Here is a 23,056-nt window from a genome sequence, read left to right as displayed (position 1 = left end):
TACTGTACTTCCTTCCCCCATTCCTGTCAATTGTTCTCTTATGCTCTCCCTGAAACTCTGTACAACCTCTGGTTCTTTCAGTTTATCCAGGTTCCATCTCCTTAAATTCCCACCTTTTCGCAGTTTCTTCAGTTTTAATCTACAGGTCATAACCAATAGATTGTGGTCAGAGTCCACATCTGCCCCTGGAAATGTCTTACAATTTTAAACCTGGTTCCTAAATCTCTGTCTTACCATTATATAATCTATCAGATACCTTCTAGTATTTCCAGGATTCTTCCATGTATACAACCTTCTTTCATGATTCTTGAACCAAGTGTTAGCTATGATTAAGTTATGCTCTGTGCAAAACTCTACTAGGCGACTTCCTCTTTCATTTCTTAGCCCCAATCCATATTCACCTACTATGTTTCCTTCTCTCCCTTTTCCTACTCTCGAATTCCAGTCACCCATGACTATTAAATTTTCGTCTCCCTTCACCACCTGAATAATTTCTTTTATCTCATCATACATTTCTTCAATTTCTTCATCTGCAGAGCTAGTTGGCATATAAACTTGTACTACTGTGGTAGGCGTGGGCTTCGTATCTATCTTGGCCACTATAATGCATTCACTATGCTGTTTGTAGTAGTTTACCTGCATTCCTATTTTCCTATTCGTTATTAAACCTACTCCTGCATTACCCCTATTTGATTTTGTATTTATAACCCTGTATTCACGTGACCAGAAGTCTTGTTCCTCCTGCCACCGATCTTCGCTAATTCCCACTATATCTAACTTTAACCTTTTCATTTTTCTTTTCAAATTTTCTAACCTACCTGCGGCTTAAGGGATCTGACATTCATGCTCTGAGCCGTAGAACGCAAATTTTTTTTCTCCTGATAACAACGTCCTTCTGAGTAGTCCCCGCTCAGAGATCCGAATGGGCGACTATTTTACCTCCGGAATATTTTACCCAAGAGGACGCCATCATCATTTAATCATACAGTAAAGCTGCATGTCCTCGGGAAAAATTACGGCTGTAGTTTCCCCTTGCTTTCAGCCTTTCACAGTACCAGCACAGCAAGGCCGTGTTTTGGTTAGTGTTACAAGGCCAGATCAACCAATCATCCAGACTGTTGACCCTGCAACTACTGAAAAGGCTGCTGCCCCTCTTCAGGAACCACGCGTTTGTCTGGCCTCTCAACAGATACCCCTCCATTGTGGTTGCACCTACGGTACGGCTATCTGTATTGCTGAAGCACGCAAGCCTCCCCACCAACGGCAAGGTCCATGGTTCATGGGGAGGGGGTAGATAGTCATACGGCTTTTTAAAATGTATGAAGGCAGAAGCATATTGTCTTCCTGTCAGCATATAGTATCTTATTAATGTTTTCAGATCAGTATTATTTCTGCTGTCAATAAACCTTTTTTGCAATCCATCTTGATATTATCTGAGTTTATGCTTAGTTTGTTGTTACAGTTGCTTTAAATGGATGGTGACAGGATTTGTATGTTAGTGGGAGTAACGAAATGCCACAATAATTTTTCACCTCTTTAGTGTTTCTTCTCTTACGAAGATGATGAATCAAGTCTAACTTCCAGCCATCCTTTAGTTCTTCTTTCTTTCATATGTTTACTGTTGTTTTGTACGATACATGTATTCCTTTTTTAGGTGCGAGCATCCGTACTTCTGCTGTAATGTAATTTCCATCAATAGCTTTGTTGTTTTTTAGCCTCTTGGTATTGTATTTTATCTCATTGCAGTCGAGGAGAGGGGAGAGTCCATTCTTATCTCTTGGTTTAATTAGTTTTTATAGCTTAGAAATTTCTTAAACTATTTAGCAAGTATTTAATAGTTTTTGTCATTTGATTTTACTAAAGTTTCACCTTTCCTTTGATTACAGAGAGGAGATGGGGATTGTATTATCTTTTTAAATTTTTTATAAAATTCATGACTCATTTTGTTAACAGTTTTGTTCTATTGTGTTGGGTAATTCCCCCTTTCATCCTTATCTTCTCGTTTCATATTTGCTTTTTTGTTGGATTTGAAAAATGACCTAGGCTCAATTTTTTTGCATGTGTGGTATTTTCTCCAAGAAAAGAAATGACCCTTCAGTGCCTGTGTGCTGTTATCAAATTACTTTGTGTGTTTTCTTCTTGAGGCCTTCCATATCTTTTGTTGTCTGTGCCAACTGAACTTTCGTATTTTCAGTCTTTATGTACTAGTCAAGCTGGCTTTTTAAATTCATGTGCATTTTCTTTTAGTTTCTTGCTGTTGAATCAGGATACAGCTGTTGTGTTGCTCTTTTAGTTAAGAAAAATGAATCTGAACTTTATTATTGAAAATAATGATGTGAGTTTATATTTATCACCATTTGGTTTAGACATTCATTATTTCTCAACTATACCTTAAAGATACAACTACAAGGTTTATTTGGAACTCTCCTATTGCTGTCATGAGTCATTGCCATTGTTTGGTTTCTAAGCAGCTGTTTAAAATGTGTTAGTTTAAAATTATAGTTGTCATAATTTTTGGTCTTTTTTATGTACCTAACAACTTGTACATTGAACAACTTGTACATTGAAATCACCTTATAAGTTCTTTACTTGGTGTCCCGGAATTTTTTCCATTCTCAACCATTTTCCAGCATTTGTCTTATTCTTAGAAATGCTTCTAATTTTTATTATTTGTTTGGGCATGGGAATTAATAAATGTATGTTTTGTTTTCACTGCACATTCTTAGCAAACAGTATCCATCACTTCTAGGTTCAAAGTTTGAGACAGGCCTATGGATGTTCATTATCACTCTTCTTTGGGCTCTGCTTTTAAGGAAATTTCTTCATTCATAAAGCAGTTTTGTTGCAGTTCTATTAAGAGCTCTTTAGTCAGCTGCTTCATAAAAAATGGTTGCCAAGAAAGTTATAAATATAACTGTAAGATTGTTGTACACTTAAAGATTTCCAAGACACACTAACTCACCTTTTGCATGAGACTCCCTGCCCCCTTAGAATCCAATTGGCTGCTTGCATTGTATTTTGGTGACGGTGGATTCCTTTAAAGAGTTACCTCATGTGTTACTTATTTGTTTTCTTTGCGCCACCACACTGTACAGTGTAAGTTTGCTTTGGAGTAATTACTGTTTCCTAATAAAACCAGGATTATCACTCGTGAAGGACTCTGATTTTGCCATCTGTATTAATGACTTCTTGATACCAGTCCTCCCCATTTATCCGGATGAGAACCAGTAACAGCAGTACCATGTTATTCCACCCAGGAATACTGCAGTGGGTAACAGAAAATAAAAAATTATGTAATAATAATAATTATTAAGATTATTATTCTTCCTAACTATTCTGTCATGTTATTATTAGCATTATTAATCTTTCTTGCAATTGTCACCCACTCTTGGCAATTATCAGGGATGTTTAAACTAATGGGAGCAAAAATTAAAGCTTCTAATTTATGAACTCTATTTTTTCTTTTGGTTTTTCTTTATAGCTTAATCTCCTCAACCTTCTTGGAACATTTGGTTGGTAATACTCATTATTTCACAAGGAGGTTAACTTTTCTAGCAAATAAAATTGTATTTCTATTAGTATTCATTTGTGGCACCGGAATAAAAGTTGAATTCTTTTTTCAGAAAATAATTTTAGATGCTTTCGACAGTGAAAGTAAATCCCACGAAACTCTAAAAGAATATGTGGAATTGATGAACAACTTAAGGCTGCTTCAGTATGAGACAGAAGACACTGCAGCTGAAGTGGAAAGGTATCAGCATGATGCTCAGGAAATAAAGCAGAAATGTTTAGAACTTGAGGTATTTGTTAAGCTATACTAAGTTTGCTGTACTTCTATTACATATTTACAAGTTACTTTGTTTACTTTTCTTCTTTGTTCTTGTGAATGCGTGGCAAATTTTGCACAAGAATTGTACTGAGACTTGCAGTTTGCTCAGCAACAGCATTCAGTACTTTATTGTTTGGTGAGGAGTGGTCATTCTTTTTATTATTAACTACATGCTGTTCCTATTACCTCACTTGTAGAGGTTAATATAAAAACTACAAGACACTGTTAACCTGGCACTTGCCTTGCCTGTAATCAGGAGTTGGTCTGCTCAAGAGAAGGCTGAAGTACCACGAACATCTGAAGGTTTGTTATCCAGTGCTGATTCACTATGAATTGACTGTTTTAAATAGAGATTAATGATAGTGGAACTCACTTTCAAATCTACCGGTCCATCAGAATTTAGCCATGCTCAAAGTTGGTGAAATTAACAGCTTTCTCAATACTGTGTGTTAGGGGGTCATACACCCTTGCTGGAAAACCTGGAGATCTAAGGGAATTACATTTTACCTGGAAAAATGAAGGAAATCTCAGGCAATTTCATTAAATCTCTGAAAATTCTGCATTTTTGTTGAGCTTTATAAATCACAAGTTTTAAAATGCTTAATATTTCAAATTCTGTAAATTACATGAATATTATTCTATATAAATTATCAGTTTTTAAAAACCATGGTTAAACTTCTGGTTAGGAAAGAAAAGGCATTATTGTAATTTGACCCCCCCCCCCCCCCCCCACCCCTCTCACCCCATTAATTTATCAGGAGCTTCTTTTGACAGTATCAACCGTATCTTATCTGGAAGTCTCTCTTTCAAGTTTGAATAGCCGCCCTCCACTGCATCACATACTGTGTGTGATAACACTGGTGCACTCATTCATACGGAAGAGGGAGGGTTGTAATGTTTTGTATGGCTAATATTATATTGTCCAGAAAATCTTATTTTCATAAATATTATATGGAGAAAATACAGCTAGGGTGACACAGTTAAGACTCGGGGCTCCTGTTAGGATAGTGATTGAAATCTCCTATTGATCATACATATTTAGGTTTTTGATGGTTTCCCCAACTTGGTTATCATTTATAGAACTGATCAGAGGTAAAACACATTTTTTTTTTGTGTGTGTTGAAGGAAAACTCAACTTTCATCTCCTTTTCTTTTAGTTTATTAAAACAGTGTATCGATTCCTTCCAGATATTGCAATTTTTGTAAACATTGTTTACTTCCAGATTCACAAGCTCAATTAGTTTTTCTCTTGTGCAATCATTTTGTCGTACTTGAAATTGTTGTAAAAATCAAACAACGGAAAATCCAAGATGGAATGTAACAATATTATGAAAAGTTACTACTCACCATATAGTAGAGTTGCTACTCGCCATACAACAGAGATGGAGAGTAACACATAGGCGCAACAAAAAGACTGTCACAAACAAAGCTTTTGGCCAGTAAGGCCTTCGTCAAGACACACACACACACACACACACACACACACACACACACACACACACACACACACACAAATGCAAACGCAACTCCCACACACGACAACAGTCTCAAGCAACTGAAACCATAGTGCAGTAGGTTTCAGTTGCCAGAGACTGCAGTTGTGTGTGTGTGTGTGTGTGTGTGTGTGTGTGTGTGTGTGTGTGTGTGTTGTAAGAAACTTGTCATTGTGCATGAAATGACACAACACGACACTCATTCTTAATTACTATTAGCAGTGTTGTATTTCTTCTCCTTCTCCACCTCCTTGTTCTTCGTCACTGTTTCAGCTCGTATCACGTGCTTAAGAAGTGGCGTTTGCCTTCCAAATATTGCTAAGCTAGCAATTGTGTGTAATTTGAATGGAAAAAAAATCCTTTTTTTTTTCCTCATTCTAGAACACAGTTCGAAAGTTGAAAGGAGAGTTGTCAGAACTGCAAACACAGCAGAAACAGTTACTCAGAGATGCAGAAAAGGCAATTGCAGATGTGAAAGGTAATAAAGATACATTCAGAAATGTGCAACAAACAGTTCAAGATTTGGATAAGAAGATACAAACAGAACAAGCAAAGGCAGATTTCATCGGTGATGTTGACACTGGGGTGAGAAATTTTCCATACTTAACTTGACAGAAATAGTGACTTCACAAATGAGAAATTACAATATTAAATGTATCCGAATAAGATGAAAGCAAACTTGAATTAAACATTTACACAGTATGTAAAGAAAAATGTGAAAAGTTGCCTACAAGATACTTCTGTGTTTTAGGTTGTATATGTAGAATTTATGAATTATTTCAGGTTATTGCAGAATTTGAAGCAAGAGGAAAAAAGATTATAGAAGGTAAATCAAAAGTCAGTACTATGCGTGATAATCTTCAAAGGCTTCAAGCTGGCCTCGAGCGGTGTAGAAACGACTGGCTGACACCACTGCAAGAATTAGTTGCAAAAATAAATAATAATTTTGGAAGGTGCTTTGAAGAAATGGGATGTGCTGGTGAAGTGCTTTTGAGTATGGGAGAAGACCAGGTTAGCATATTGACATGTAATGTTGATTCCTGGATGTATGAAATATTTTAGTAGTTGCAATTTTTTGTGTTATTGTTTCAGAATGATTACGATCAGTATGGTCTTCATATAAGAGTAAAATACAGAGATGGAGAGCAGCTGCGTGAGTTAAGCCAAAACTTGCAAAGTGGAGGTGAACGATCAGTTGCAACAGCAATTTACATGATAGCGCTGCAAGAATTGACATTCGTGCCATTTCGTTGTGTAGATGAAATAAACCAAGTGAGTTAGTCTGAATTATTTTTCACCGTATTTTTCACAGTTATATCTGGACTTCGTTGCAGTTACCTGGTTTAATAGTGTTGATGAGCTAAAGATCTGAAATATGTTATACTTGATTTTATCTGATTTCAGGGCATGGATCCTCGAAATGAACGTGCAGTGTTCAACTTTCTGGTTAAGGCTGCAACGCGCCCAGATACATCACAGTATTTTTTATTGACACCTAAGGTAGGTATTTCTATATTCATGAATTTGTGTATTGAATTTTTTGTTAATAGAATGTTTTCACCTGACACTCTGAACCGTCATGTAATCTATCTTTAGAACTCAATCAACCATATTCTTTCATGGAATATGGTGATTGCCCATCAGAAATGAGTAACCAGTGGGCACCACTGTGAAAGTTCAGTTTTAGACCTGCCACAGAGTTCCTCACAACTGCAGTTGCAGGACAAAAGCAAGGTGAATGACGAAGAAGAGAAAGAAGAGGCATTGCAATGTTTTTGTAGTCACTTGAGCTAATGAGAAGTTCCACTGAAGTATGGGAAGTTCTTGGGGAAATTCTAACATACAATACAGGTCAGCAATATTTGCTGTTTGACACAATGGAGACTGCGCAGTATTGTTGCAGACATTCCCTAGGCAGTCACATTGCATTATGCTAGCATGACAGTCATAGTTAGCATTATGGGGGGGGGAGTGGAGTTTTTTAATTTTCAACTAGGAAAAGAGCACAGCTACCGTTTCTCCATGTGGTCTAATGTTCTGATGACTTAGTGTGAATGTGGGTGTGGGTTATATTGATTTATTTCCCCAAACCACATTTACAAGGAGACTTACTTGGAATTTTGCAGCCCCTCTTCTTTGCAGGATAGTCGGCTGCTGGAAAATCTCTTTACTTCTTCTTCGTCGAATAGAGCTAGGTTCAGAAACTTTTAAGCCTTTTTCTACTTATAAAGTGAGTAGACATACAAACTTTCCTTTTCATCGGTTAATGATGTATTTGACTTTCATGCACAACATAATTCACACGTTCAACATACATATGCAACTTTCTGTAAGTACCTCGTACCATCGAACATTAGAAACAAAATGAGTTACAGTTAAAAGAAAGTTGGTTTGACTACCATGACTTTCATAAAATGAATCCGAAAATACGTTTTGCCTTTATCAAAGCTGAGTCAAGAGTCTACAAGAGTACTTATTCAACTGTTCTTGTTCCACATAACAATAGTCAATGACACAATAAGCACAGAGCGGTATAAAAACTCCATGGTTCTTGGTTACACACGCACTGAAACCTATATGGATTGACCATCCCACACTCATACCTAGAATACCTTGTGTTCGAGACGGTAGAAGGCTGAGTGGTTCTAGAATTTACACAGAAATTCTCGGATCACTACATATCCCCCTCCAGATCGAACACGCAATAATTTATACGTAATGATTATGCAAGTAATATAACTCATAATAACATTTCATACCTTAACAGTATACAATTTTTTCATATGTTAATATACATCTCTCTCCTTTCCATAACAGTTCTGTCCTCTCTGGAACAATCTTTCGCTTATTGTCTTTCTGTTCTTTTCTTATTGTACTTTGTTAGTAAGACATGAGCATTTACTTGTGGTTTTAGTCAGCTTTACCAATATTTAGGAATTGTGAGGACTCTTTCTTTTCTTTATTTCCTTTTGCAATCGAAAACATCAGGTGTTCGACACATGAGTAATCTATTTTCTATTCTTATCTTTTTGTATTACCTTTTTCCTAGTATGTACTATTATCATTAGTTGTAGCATGGAGGAACTCTGGGCAAAATGAAAGTGTTCGTTTGAGACTCATTTAATTCCACAAAACATAATAATGCTAGTCCAGGGCTTCACAACATATGTGCTCGCGGAGCAAGCTGTGAGCAGCAAGGCCCGAGCACGGAGCAGCGCGAGCACGCTACCCCCACTACCGGACCAGAGCGGAGAGTGGGGAGAGTCACGTGGGGCACACAACAGCTGCCGCCAGTCAATGTAAATCCGCGGCCACCTGCAGGGATATCAGTCACGAATTATTACTGCGACAAATGAAACAAATAAAGGAGAATGTACACATGCCACATAATTTTATTAGCTTAGTGTATGCCTCTACATTCGTATTAATTTGTGAACTGTTGCACAATAAAAGGTGTCACTGAAGTGTGGGGTTCTCGGTTATCTTGTATTTTTTGTCCTTTACAATTGCGTCTATGTTCGGAGTAATTGTTCTTGTGCATTGTAGGCGCAGCGTCCCGTTTAAATTTCGATCAGACAATGCGTTTCTCAGGCGCGTCTTGTTACATTTCATTGCAGAGAACAGTTGTTCACAAACATACGTGGAACCGATCATTGATATTATTGTAGCCGCCAGTTTGTGCAAATGAGGAAATCTATCCTGAGGGAAGACTCTGTAGAATTCCAAAATGTTTTTCTTGTTCTGAAATTTGTCTCTGTATTCTGTCACACTGCAGGTCAATAATTTCTAGTTGCAGCTCAGGACGAATCTCTTCAATATTCGCTGAATATGGAGAGGAGAACAGATCAAAATCACTGTCTAATGCTGTCAGATCTTTAAAGTGTTGATCAAATTCTTCCTTAAGGGCATGTGAATAACGTTCAGTCTTTGTGAACATCTTGCATGGATGATAATGTAGGAAAATGAGCTAGATTTCCTGTTTCCAGCTGACTCAGCCAAAGTGTCAATTTCATTTTAAAAGCTCGTATTCGATCTATGAAATGGGTAATTAGCAGATCTTTACCTTGTAGTGAAATGTTCAAAGCATTCAGATGGCTAATTAAATCTGCTAAGAACGCGAGATCACATTTCCACGAAGGCTCTTTCAATTCAGGAACACGCATTTTATTTATTTCCATGAACATATTTATCTCATCTAATAGGCAAAAAAATCGATTTAATAATTCGCCACGACTAAGCCAGCGGACCTCGCTGTAATAAGGCAGGCTACCATACTGGCTTTCTACATACTCAAGAAAGCTTTTAAATTGCCTGTGTTGTAGCCCATGCTTCCTTATATAATTGGTTGTACAAAAAACAACACTCATCACATTTTTTAGAGTGATACTCTTTGCACATAAGTTTTCCTGGTGGATCAGCCAGTGAACGTCCCTTGTTTCATTCGGCACGGTCAGTTTTTGCATTTTCTCCTTCAACAGCGCGACGAAACCTGATTTTTTCCCTGTCATCGCTGGTGCACCGCCTGTAGACACTGAAACTAAAGAATTCCACGACAATCCTATATTTTCAATACTTTCTTCAACACTACTTAAAATATCGCCTCTGGTTGTAGTGTTCTTCATGGCTACTACATCAAGGAGCTCCTCCCTCACCTGAAGATCTCTATTAACACTTCTGTGCTGTTCCTGTGATATCAACACTTTCGTCCAGAGATAGAGAATACGCCATAAAATCTTTAAGGATATTTGCAAGCTGGCTCTGGACATCGTCTGCCATGTCCTGTGTGCGACGCATAATGGTCATGTTAGATAATGGCACAATCCGAAACTGTTCAACTTGAGATGGACACAAATGTTCCGTGGCAACTACCAAACATTCTTTTATTAAATCGCCATCAGTGATGGGGAGCAGGGATTTTGCTAAAAGCAAAGCAATTTTGTAACTCACTCCGAGAGCTGCCTCAGTTGATTTTTCTTCGTCGTCCAGATCTTCTTCGGATAGCTTCCTTTTAAGTTTAATAACTTCCTGTGCATGATCTGGTCCATTACATTTTCCACTTCCCTAGTCTTTCGCGTGGTACGACATATAATGTCGCTGCAAATTAAATTTCCTAAAAGAATTCAGCGTTTTGTGACATACTAAACATTTTGCAACACCATCTTTTTCTGTAAACAGATACAATTCCTCCCAATGGGAGTTGAACTGTGAAAGCATGGTTGGGGTTACACAACGGCGACTTGACATGATTCTTAACCGGCGAAGTGACTGTTAGAGCTGATCATAGTACTTTAAACGTTACAAAGTCGGCGCGAATCCAATAGGCACGCTGCGGCCCTATCCAAACGTGCGCGCGCATTTCCCCTCCCTCCCTACTCCGCGACCTTGCACCTGCTCGCGAGCACGTGCCTGAGCAGACGCGAGTACTCGCGCTCAAAACCGGCCAGTTGTTAAGCCCTGTGCTAGTCGTTTATAGAATTTACACTTTCCAGAATAATTCCTATAAAATTTGTGACTTTTGTCACGATACAGTCCCCTTCTCCTAGGATCAGCACCTATTCCTTGCTTGTGGGTTGACCTTATGAGAGCACTTCCTCTTTCCATTCTCATAGGTACACCCCTTACAAACATCACTATTTTATAGGCCACGGATTGTCCTATCTAGGTACGCCTGCTCTTTATACTTAGTGATTGCCAGATACGCCCCTCTTATCCTGTCTGAGTAGGCCTCACGGTTCATTACCCTAATATAAATTTCTGTGTATACCATAATTAAGTATCTTCTGGTAAAGATATAAATCTATTTTAAACTTCGCATTCATTCTTTAATATATCATTCACTCCCTAGAATCCTTCCCTACTTATCAATTTCTACACTTTCAATAGATATTATGTCTATATATAGTACTTACATCCCATTATCCTTCATTCATCAGAGTTTTTATTGCACTGACATTACTTAGTGATCAACCTGACGTATTCTTCTCCTACTTTCGTTTTATTTCTTTGCTCATGGCTCTCTCTTATTTATCCATTACTCATTACTACTTTATGGTTGTTCGTTATGTATGTGCACCTCTTCTTATGTACATGCGATGTAGAACCGTGATAACTCCCCATGTATGTTCACATAATTCCCTGTGTATACACCTTTTCCCCTACAACACCTGGCAGATCTCACATCATGATAGGCTTTGTCTTATATAATTTAATGTTTGCATAGAAATGTATATTTGTGTATATGTGGATGTGTGTTCGTGTAGTCTAATTCTTCGGCCGCCTTATCTAAAGATAAGGTGTAGGTTATTAGTAACCTCGGAAATAAGGAAGGACTTCAGCGATAGAAGTTTATGAATATGGAAAGAGGGAAAAGATAGATAGGTCCTCAAGATGAGAAGTAAGAAAGAAAAAATATAGGTGTGGTTGCTAGGATCGAATAAGAGAAAGAAGACATCCCCAAAGACAGGAAACACTTCCCACCCCACTTCCCCAGGATCCCTACCTCTCAGGTAATTCAGTGAGATGCCAGGTTTGGTGTTAAATCGTCTCCTACAGAACGGACTTGTCCAACTTTTTCCATTTGAGGTCCCCCGAAGGAAATCCAAGCAACCCTATGGAAACGGCAAATGAAGAAGAATCAGGCACACTTGTTTGTGAGTGTTGTTTGAAAGATGTGATGTGTGTTTTGTGTTAGTCATGATTTATCTGTTCTTGTAAATCAACCTTTAGCTATAATACCCACCCATTTCAAAATTTATACAAACCCTCCCATCTATATCATATCTCACAAAAGGTATAAAATACTCTATACAAAATAGAAAGGCCATACACTTCGGTACAACAGTTGTTCCGTTAGTCATATCATATTACATTTTCCACAAATATAATGCTCCATTCAATTTATTTCGTCTAGACATCTCTCTTTTTTTTTGTGATTCTCTTCAGTTTGTCTCTATTTTATGGTCATGTCCAGTTTTTTAAGCAATAAGATTGCAGTATAGTTCTAGATTCTAAAGGAATTCGGTGCAGGAAACTATTCGGAAGAAAAACCAAAAACAACTCGGGATCCGATGGTCATCACTCCGCCCGTTAACTCAGAATGTTAATGTCCCTGTGAGTTATTAGTAGCTGAGGTTGTCTCTTCAAGCAACAACCATTCCATTGTGGGTATTTTGTGCGTAAAGTTAAGATACTTATATGGAAAACGGCCTTCTAATGTGTTTCCACGACCTGGGCCCTGGCCCTGGATCCAGGTCGAACAATGTTACTACTAATTACAGGTTGGTTACTGTAACGAGGTACTACATTCCTGTTTTGTGTTTTTTGGTTATTCGGTACAAATTCTTGAGAATTTACTGGATCTAAATTTGAATGTGGATGCTTCTTTTCATAATTACCATTACAACCTTTCTTATTGCACTGGTGTACTTGTGCTAAGTTTGCCTCATGCCTTTTAAAATTATTTCTGCTATTCTTTTTATAGTTCGAACTTTCACTTTGGTGTAAAGTTTTGTTGCAGTCCTTACTTATTGCATTAGGTGCATCAACAAAAGCCAACAACTCTTCTAAATTTTTTGGTAATGCTTGGTTAAACCTTTTTAAGAAATGGGTCGGAAGTACATCTCCGTCCGGCTTAAATTTAGGGAATTGTCTAGATAACCCTGAATTAGCTCCCCATTGTAAGTCATTAACCGTTTCACTAGTTAATACCACATTAGTTAAAGTTACCGTTTTTTTCTACTTTGTCTTGAATAATCTTAAATTCTCTCCACAGGTCTTCTGTACCCTTCCTGGCATCAAAGAGTTCGGAAGAAGGAATAGGTGATACATTCCCAGATGTTATTCTCTCGATAACCTTTTGATCTATAATTTCCCCAAATTGTTCCTCCAAACTAATTGCATTTATAATATCAGAGTTGGCTATTTTCTCTTGGAAATTCCTTTCTACATTGTCTACCCATGTACTGACACCTGTAATTTGTGATTGAATGATTAGCATTAACTCATTATGCTTATCTACACTCTCTTGCAAAGTGTACAGCACATCTTACATCATTATACTTAATATTGTACACATTTTCAAAAGAGCCTAACTTTTCAGTAAGTTTGGATTCTACATTATCTCATTTGTACTCAATGTTAAATTCTAACCTTTTTGACAAATCCTGAAAGGTATCGTTCTGTTTCTGACTAAGGTCAGTAAACACATAATTTATATGAGCAGTCAGAGTTTGTCAACTCATTTTTTAGATCTATTTTTAAATTGTCAACTCATTTTAGATCTATTTTTAAATTCTCTACTTTGATACTTATAGCATCAAACTCAGTCTTCAACGCACCCATGCCTTCACGCAGATTACTAAATTCTTCGCTTTGAGAGTTGACCTTGGCACTTAACAAACTTAAATTTGTTGTTTGAATATTTAGTTTCCCTCTGAGAATTTAATTGTGAATCCAAAGAGTTTAACTTAAGACTTTGAGTATTTAATTGAGAATTTACCAACCCTAGAGTCGCACTCTGAGCTCTGATTAATTTTATCAACGCAGCCCAGTCAGGCACTTCTTCACTACCTTTCATGGCCATAGCCAGTTCTTGAATGTCCCCAACTTGTTGTATATTCTCCATACTTTTATATGCTTTAGCCCTAGTAAGCATTTAAAACTAACTTTAAATATGGTAATGATGCAATAAAAGCTCACTCAACAGTACCTTGTACCACTTTGTACTAAAGTAATGAAGTTTTGTTTCACGCTCACCTGGCGTAGAATTCTCGTAGCGTAGGTAAGCGGATGTGGAGGCAGGTCAGCACCAGTGAACAGCAGCTGGTGCCGGTGGTGGAGGATGTAGGTTGGTTTCTGTGTCTGCGACCCCACGATGTTTGTGAGAGCTGTATAACTCCCCACACTGGATCTTCTTGGTTGAAGTGTTCTTTGCATACTTCTTCTTGGACAAATACGTTGAAATCTTTTTTACTATTTTTATTGTTGTGAGTTTTTCATTTCTTCAGTCTTTCGCTTCAAATTTTTCGCCATTTGATTACTTAAACATATCCCAATGTCTCGGAGTAATTTCCTTGTCTTATTATGTTTGGTTGCTATGGCAACACACAACAGCTTCTTTCCTCATTTTTGACTTAAAATTCCTGTTTTCTCAGTCCTTTCACACAGGTTGCCAAGTTATAATGTTCTGTGATGTCTTAAAGTGTGAAAGCAGACATACAAACTTTACTTTTCATCAGTTAACAGTATATTTGACTTTCATGCGCAACATAATTCACACTTTCAACATACATACGCAACTTTCTGTAAGTATCTTGTACCGCCGAACATTAGAAACAAAATGAGTTACAGTTAAAAGAAAGTTGGCTTGACTGCCATGACTTTCTTGAAATGAATCCGAAAATACATCTTGCCTCTACCAAAGTTGAGTCAAGAGTCTACAAGAGTACTTTTTCAACTGTTCTTGTTTCACATAACAATAGTCAATGACACAATAAGCACAGAGCGGTATAAAAACTCCATGGATTGCCCGACAGGTTTGTCGATGCCGTTTGACCACTGCGTCTTCTTTCTTCTCGTGACTGATTTTAAACCTGCACACACAAACGTGACGTGCAGTAGGTAGGATTTTACCATCCCACACTCGTATCTAGAATATCGTGTGTTTGAGACGGTAGAAGTCTGAGTGGTTCTAGAGTTTACACAGAAATTCTCGAATCACTACAGTGGGAGGTGGTGCATGCATTATCCAAAGCTCTGCACTCTGCTTCTGGTTCTGACCAGATGTTATATAAGATGTTGTGACAGCTTAATAGTGAGACAGAGGAAATCCTCCTCTCACCTTTAATCAAACTTAACTATGTAGGAAAAGATAGATTCCTACTTACTGTAAAGGTGACACAATAAGTTATTGACAGGCATAAATTAAAAGACACTTACACATAGCCTTTTGGCCACAGCCTTCATCAGAAAAATAAAGGGAAACACATACAGTTCATTTACAAAAGCAAGCACATGCCACACGCGCATGACTGCAAACTTCGGCAGCTCGGACCAGAAAGCAACTTCACATGGAATGGAAGCAGCAATCAGGGAGAGGGAAGGGATAGCAGTGTATGGGTGGAAGGGAAGAGGGGATCATTATCTGATGGAGTGTGCAAGGACTTGAGTGCCAACAGGTGCAGTGTCAGGAGATTATGGGGCAGGAAGGTAGGGAAAACAGAGTGAAAAAGGTGAGGTGCGGGGAAAGGTGGGCGGGTGCAATGGCAGAGGATGGGAGATGAGAATGGGGAGGACGTGTTATGACAGAAGGGGTGGAAACTGTTGGCTGGAAGGTGTGGGGACAGTATGTTACTGTAGTTTGAGGCCAGACAGTTATGGGAGCGGAGAATGTGTTGTAAGGATAACTTCAATATGTGCAATTCAGAAAGCTGGATCCAGATGTCTCAGGTAGCAGAGAAGCTATTGAAATCAAGCATGTTGTGTTTAGCTTCATGTTGTGCCACAGGGTGGTCTACTTTGCTCTTGGCCCCAGTTTGGCAGTGACCATTCATCCTGGTGGACAGCTGGAGCAGAGCTGGTATAGGACACGGCTGCTTTCGCAGGTGTACTACCCTCTGATAGGGGGTAGGATGAACCTGTGACAGGACTGGAATAGGGGGGGGGGGGGGCACAATTTCTCCCCCAACCACAAGAGATGTTATACATATCTTGAGGGGTGTAAGAACAAATAGACACATGTATGTGCTTCTATAGAGTGGGAAGCATGTAGAATAGGAAGTATCCCAGAGTGAGGGTGCTTACCTCCCAAACTTTAATGACACCTTGTGTCACATTGGATGACATGACAAATGCCAAGTTGGGTGACATGATGGAATCTGTCATGTTAAAAATCATGACGTCAAGTATCACGTTACATAGGTACTAATACTAACAAGTAAAAAAGCGTGAATATATCAGAACGTTTTGATTTAAATGTCTTTGAAGCCATCACATAAGTTGAAGGGGTAGTTCCCTTCTTTTGCATCCCCGCCTGCCCAGAATGTATTCACCTTTTTTCTGTTATGATAAAATCTTTGTAAATTTGGGTAAATGTGATAAAGTCTCCTGCCACATTTTTCTGTCTGTATGTGAACTAGTGTTGGGATTTTATATGATCTTCACTGATAGATAGGCTGAAACACAAGGAAGGTTTGTGTATATACCCCCAATAATAATACCCCTCACAAACCACAGACCTTGCTGAGGTAGACTCAACGATACAGATAGCTGTACTGTTGTTGCAACCAAAGTGGAGTAGTTTCTTTGGATAGGGCAGAGAAGGATGTTGCTCCTGAAGAGGGGCAAAAGCCTTTTCAGTAGTTGCAGGGGTAACTGTATGGATGCTTGAGTTATGGCCTTGTTACATCAGCCAAAATGGCATAGTTGTGCTGGTACTGAGAATGGCTGAAAGCAATGGGAAACTACAGTCATTTTTTCCATGGGTGCCCTGAGAGCTGTTTGGTTAAATGATGGCTGGCCCTCATGGGTAAAATATTCTGTAGGTAAAATAGTCCCCCCTCCAGATCTCTGGACTGGAACTACTCAGGGGAATTTTTGTCATTGGAATATTAGAGCTCTTAATTGGATACGTATTTAGAAAGGGAAATGGGCAGGTTGATGTCAGATATAGTGGGAATTGTGAAGTTTGTAGGCAGGATGAGCAGGACTTTTGGTCAGGTGAGTATAAGCTTATAAATACAAAATCAAATAGGGGAAATGCAGGAGCGGAGGTCTCATAATGAATAACAAAATTGGAATGCAGGCAACCTACTGTGAATAGCTCAGTGAACACATTATTGTAGCCAACATAGGTCTGAAATCAACACTCGCCACAGTAGCACAAGTTTATATGCTAACTAGCTCTGCAGATGATGAAGAGATTGAAAGAATGTATGATCAGATAAGAGAAGTTATTCAGATAGCTAAGGGAGAGTAAAATTTTAATGTGATTGGAGACTGGAATTTGATAGTAGGAAGAGACAGAAAAATAGTAAGAAAATATGTATTGTAAGAGGAATGAATGCTGCCTGGTAGAATTTTGCACTGAGCACAATTAATCATTGCTAATACTGTACTTGGTTTAAGAACTGTGAAAGAAAGATGAGGCATGGAGGCACCAGGTTTCAAATACATTACACATTAACAAGACAGAGATTTCAAAACCGCATTTTAAACTGAAAAATATTTCTGGGGCAGACATGGTTCTTTAACTGTAATTTATTGGTTATGAACTGTAGATTAAAACTGAATAAATTGCAAAAGGATAGGAAATTAAGTAGTTGGGACATGGGTAAGTTGAAAGAACAAGAGGTTGCTAAGAGTTACAAAAGGAGCATTGGGCAAGAATTGAGTGAAATAGCAGAAAGGAATACTGTAGAAGACAAATTGGTAGCTTTAGAGATGATATAGTGAAGGCAGCAGAGGATCAAATAGGTAAAAATCCAAACTGATCTTCCCCGAGGTCTGCTTCTACCAGTTTCTCCATTCGTTTGTAAAGAATTCGTGTTAGTATTTGCAACCATGACTTTTTAAACTGATAGTTTGGTAATTTTCACACCTGTCAACACCTGCGTTCTTTGGGATTGGAATTACCATATTCTTCTTGAAGTCTGAAGGTATTTTGCTTGTCTCACACATCTTGCTCCCTAGATGGAAGAGCCTTGTTGTGGCTGGTTCTCCCAAGGCTATCAGTTGTCTAGTCCTGGGGCCTTGTTTTGACTTAGGTCTTTCAGTACTCTGTCAAATTCTTCATGCCATATCATAGCTCCCATTTCATCTTCATCTACATCCTCTTCCATTTCCATAATATTGCCCTCAAGTCCATCGCCCTTGTATAAACCCTCTGTATACTACTTCCACCTTTCTGCTTTCCATTCTTTGCTTAGGATTGTTTTTCCATATGAGCTCTTGATATTCATACAAGTGGTTCTCTTTCCTCCAAAGGTCTCATTAACTTCCCTGTAGGCAGTTATCTATCTTGCCCCTACTTGCTTCTACATCCTTACATCTGACCTCAAGCCATCCCTGCTTAGCCATTTTGCACTTCCTGTCGATCACATTTTTGAGACGTTTGTGTTACTTTTTGCCTTCTTCATTTACTGCATTTTTAATATTTTCTCCCTTTGTTAATTAAATCCAATCTCTCTTCTGTTACCCAAGGATTTCTACTAGCCCTTGTCGTTATTGCATCTCTCAAAGCTACACATTCTTCTTCTACTATATTTCTTCCCCCTGTTCTTGTCAGTCATTCCCTAATGCTCTCTCTGAAACTCGCTACAACCTCTGGTTCTTTCAGTGTATCCAGGTCCAATCTCGTTAAATTCCTACCTTTGTACAGTTTCTCCAGTTTTAATCTACAGTCCATAACCAATAAATTGTGGTCAGAGTCCACATCTGCCCCTGGAAATGTCTTTCAATTTAAAACTTTGTTCCTAAATCATTGTCTTATTATATAATCTACCTGAAACCTTCCAGTATCTCCAGGCCTCTTTCACATATACAACTTTCTATGAATCTTAAACCAAGTGTTAGCTATGATTAAGTTATGGTTTGTGCAAAATTCTACCCGTTGGCTTCCTTATTCATTCCTTACTCCCAGTCCATATTCACCTACTACTTTTCCTTCTCTTCCTTTTCCTACTATCGAATTCCAGTCCCCCAAGGCTATTAAATTTTCGTCTCCCTTAACTATCTGAATAAATTCTTTTATCAAATCATACATTTCTTCAATTTTTTCATCATCTGTGGGGCTAGTTGGCACATAAACTTGCGCTAATGTGGTAGGTGTGGGCTTTGTGTTTATCTTGGCTACAATAATGCGTTCACTATGCTGTTCGTAGTAGCTTATCTGCTTTTTTTCTTCATTACTAAACCTACTTGTGCATTACTGTTATTTGACTTTGTATTTGTAAAACCCTGTACTCGCCTGACCAGAAGTCTTGTTCCTCCTGCCACCAAACTTCACTAATTCTCACTATATCTAACTTTAACCTTTCCATTTCCCTTTTCAAATTTTCTAACCTACCTGCCCAATTAAGGGGTCTGTCATTCCACACTCTGATCCGTAGAACACCAGTTTTGTTTCTCCTGATAACATCCTCCTGAGTAGTCTGCACCGAGTGATCCGAATGGGGGACTACTTTAACTCTGGTATATTTTATCCAAGAGGACGCCATCATCATTTAACCATACAATAAAGCTGCATGCCCTCGAGAAAAATTATGGCTGTAATTTCCCCTTGCTTTGAGCTGTTCACAGTACCAGCACAGCAAGGCCGTTTTGGTCGATGTTACAAGGCCAGATCAGTCAATCGTCCAGACTGTTGACCCTGCAACTACTGAAAAGGCTGCTGCCCCCCCTTCAGGAACCACACATTTGTCCGGCCTCTCAACAGATAACCCTCCATTGTGGTTGCACCTACGGTTCGGGTATCTGTATCGCTGAGGCACCCAAGCCTCCCCACTGAAGGCAAATTCCATGGCTCATGGACCTGTAGCAAAACTAAAGAGACTTTTGGGGAAAATATTTGCAGCTGTATGAACACCAAGAGCTCAGGTTGAAAACTAGCACCAAGTAAAGAGAGGAAAGGTGAAGGAAATACAAGGTGAATCAAAAAGTACTTTACAACTTTGGAATGATATAGAAATTGATTTGGATAACTACAGAATTGTTAGATAAGTCATTTTGTAGTAAACAGTCTCAAGTTTCATATAAAAGTGTCAAGTGTCGTTTTCTTTTGATGTGACTGCTGTTTGTGATGTGGGAAACACCACACTGGTAATCAATTTCTTCCCACACTTGTTGAAGCAAATCAGGCATAACTTGTACAGTGGCAGCATAGATTTAATTTTTCAGGTTGGCTAAATTGTTTGATAGGGGAGGAACATACACATGGTCTTCAACAAAACCCTCGAGAAAGAAATCCAGTGGTGTCAAGTCTGAGAAGTGAGGGGGGCATAATCAACAACACACAGGCAACATGGTGATGTATCATATTGCAGAAAATGACCTGTCTCAACTATGTTCTTATGCTAAATTCTAGGCCTGCTTGGAGGTTCTTTTGCATATTTGGTGAAAATTTATGCCGAACAGTTCTGGCAGAGTTTTTCATGAAACCAAAATGCTTCAGTGAAAGTAGACATTTTAACTGTGTTACCCTCGCACTCGTGGTGGCGGAATGGGGTACTGATGCACTATGTGATTAAAACGTGAGGTTATTTGCTACAAAATGATACATCTACTAATTCTGTTAGTTATCTCAATAAATTTCTGCATCATTCCAAAGTTGTTAAGTCCTTTTTGACTCGCCCTGCATATAAAGAGTCTACACAAGGGAAATGAACTGGAAGGTGCTATTTTAGAAAGGGAAGAGGAAGCAGATGAAAATGACATGAGAGATATGACACAGTAACAAGAATCTGACAGAGCACTGAAAGATGTAAGTGAGAACAAGCCTCTTTGAGTAGATGACACTCCCTCAGAACTACTGCTATATTTGGAAGAGGCAACCACGACAGAACTATTCCACATGCTGCACAAGATATGAAATGGGAATACCGTCAGACTTCAAAAAATAACTGTTCCAACTTCAAATAAACCAGATGCTGACAGATGTGAATATTACCAAACTATAAGTTCAATAATTCTTGGTGCAAAATACCAACATGAATTATATGCAGAAGAATGGAAAACGTGATAGAAGCTGACATGAGGGAAGATCAGTTTGGGTTGCAGAGTGATAAAAGTACACGTGAGGCAGTACTGGTCCTACGACTTTGAAAATAGGTTAAAGAAAGGCAAACCTATGTTTACAGCATTTGGAAACTAGACATTTGTTGACAATGTTGATTCGAATACACTCTTCAAAATTCTGAAGTTAGCAGGGTAACATACAGGGAGCAAAACGTTATGTACACCTTGTCCAGGAACCATAGAGCATGAAAGGGAAGTAGTGATTGAGAAGGAAGTGATATGGTTGTAGCCTATCCCCAATGTTACTCAATCTGTACATGGAGCAAGCTGTAAAGAGAACAAAAGGAGAGTTTGGTGAATGAATTAAAGTTTAGGGGGAGAAATGAAAAACTTGATGTTTACTGATGAAGTTATAATCTGTTATACAGCAAATTACTTGGTAGAGTTGTAGAATAGAATGGACAGTGTGTTGAAATGAGGATGTAAGATGGAAAGAAAAAGGTAATTGAATGTAGCCGAATTAAATCGGGCAATACTGGGGAAATTAGATTAGAAAATGAGACGCAGAAGTAGTAGATGAGGTTTGCCGTTTGCACAGTAAAATTACGGATGATGGCTGAAGTAGAGAGTGAGGAAGCCTTGAAGGTATTTGTGTGAAGTGTAAACCTTGTGCAGAAGTGACCACTTGCTTAGGTTGGAAACAGCAGTCTGACAGGCTTTTTGTAAACAGCAACACCGTGTTGCATTCTTTTTGTACCTGCCTAAGGCATATGACACTACCTGGTGTCATCACGTTCTACTCACCCTCCATGACTGAGGCTTTTGAAGACCCCAACTGATTTGTACTTGTCAGTTTTTATCCCATAAGGTGTCCCAGGAAATCTAAATTCTTCATCTGTTCTCTCTCTCTCTCTCTCTCTCTCTCTCTCTCTCTCTCTCTCTGTCTCTCTCCACAGTAGCATTTTAATGTTGTAATGTGATTGAGATAGTTAATGGCTTTTGTTTCTTTGTATTTAGTTGCTGCCAGACTTGGAGTACCATGACAATATAAAAATTATTATTGTCAATAATGGAAACATAGCAAATAACTACCAGCTGTGGAGATGTAAGGACTTCCGCAATCCTGACAAAAGAAGAAGAGTGTAACTGTTAAATGTATTTAAATAAGTTATATTTATTTTTATAATTTTTTATCATGTTTTATGTAATACTTCATATGAAAAACTTGCCACTGTGTATGTTTGCTGCCGTGGCATTTCAGTGTTATGTATTTAAAACTTATGAATAAAATTTGGCTTTAATTATAAAGCTATGTAGTGTCTTGGTGTCTAGTAATTTTTTTCTCTCTAGCACTTTCACTCTTTGTTATAAAAGGCATTTATGATAAAACATTTGTGTTTAGCAGACCCTAGTATTTGTTCAGGTGTGTGTGTGTGTGTGTGTGTGTGTGTGTGTGTGTGTGTGTGTGTGTGTGTGTGTGTAGGACAGATACGCAAGAGGCATTCAGTAAGTATGAAGATGAGGTCTTCGCCTACTGAAGTTTCATTATGATGCCACCAAAGCAGAGAATGCTTAAACTATCGCTCAAATTCTGAATTATATCTCTCAAAATTATTTTATTGAAGACATCACAACAAAAATTAGATGTTTGACTGTGTAAACACAATGGCAAATACAGAAAAAATTGAATGGTTGCTTGACGCATTAGAGTATATATTGATTATGTGGAGGAACTGGCTCCTCTTCTTACAACAGTCTATGCTATTGGTATAGGACCACCTGACATGGTTGGATAAAAAGTGCAAGTTGTTCCAGTCTTTAAGAAAGCTCATAGGATGATAGGTACACAGAAATACAGATCTATCTTGCGGTCATGAATTTGCTGTAGAATTTTGTAGCAAACGAAGTGTTTTGTGGAGACTGAAAAATTATTCTATAGGAATCAATGTGAATTCTGCACCAGTAATGTGAACCTCAGACTTTGTCTGGTCACAAGATCCAAAAG

General features: G+C 38.3%; 1 protein-coding gene across 1 annotated transcript in view; it reads left to right on the top strand.

Moving 5' to 3' along the window:
- The window catches only part of LOC126481005 (structural maintenance of chromosomes protein 5), a 173,221-nt gene extending 150,858 nt beyond the window's left edge, over positions 1-22,363 (top strand). The window contains exons 15-20 of the mRNA XM_050104459.1: positions 3,624-3,800; positions 5,704-5,907; positions 6,106-6,333; positions 6,415-6,594; positions 6,727-6,822; positions 22,069-22,363. Coding sequence (XP_049960416.1) covers positions 3,624-3,800; positions 5,704-5,907; positions 6,106-6,333; positions 6,415-6,594; positions 6,727-6,822; positions 22,069-22,197 — 1,014 coding nt within the window. The 3' untranslated portion in view covers positions 22,198-22,363. The remainder of the gene's footprint in view (positions 1-3,623; positions 3,801-5,703; positions 5,908-6,105; positions 6,334-6,414; positions 6,595-6,726; positions 6,823-22,068) is intronic.
- The last annotated feature ends 693 nt before the right edge of the window (positions 22,364-23,056 follow it).

This window comes from Schistocerca serialis, chromosome 5 (genome assembly GCF_023864345.2).
Source record: "Schistocerca serialis cubense isolate TAMUIC-IGC-003099 chromosome 5, iqSchSeri2.2, whole genome shotgun sequence".
NCBI classification, from domain to species: domain Eukaryota; kingdom Metazoa; phylum Arthropoda; class Insecta; order Orthoptera; family Acrididae; genus Schistocerca; species Schistocerca serialis.
The sequence above is the reverse complement of the archived record's forward strand: the minus strand, read 5'-3'. Positions and strand labels throughout refer to the sequence as shown.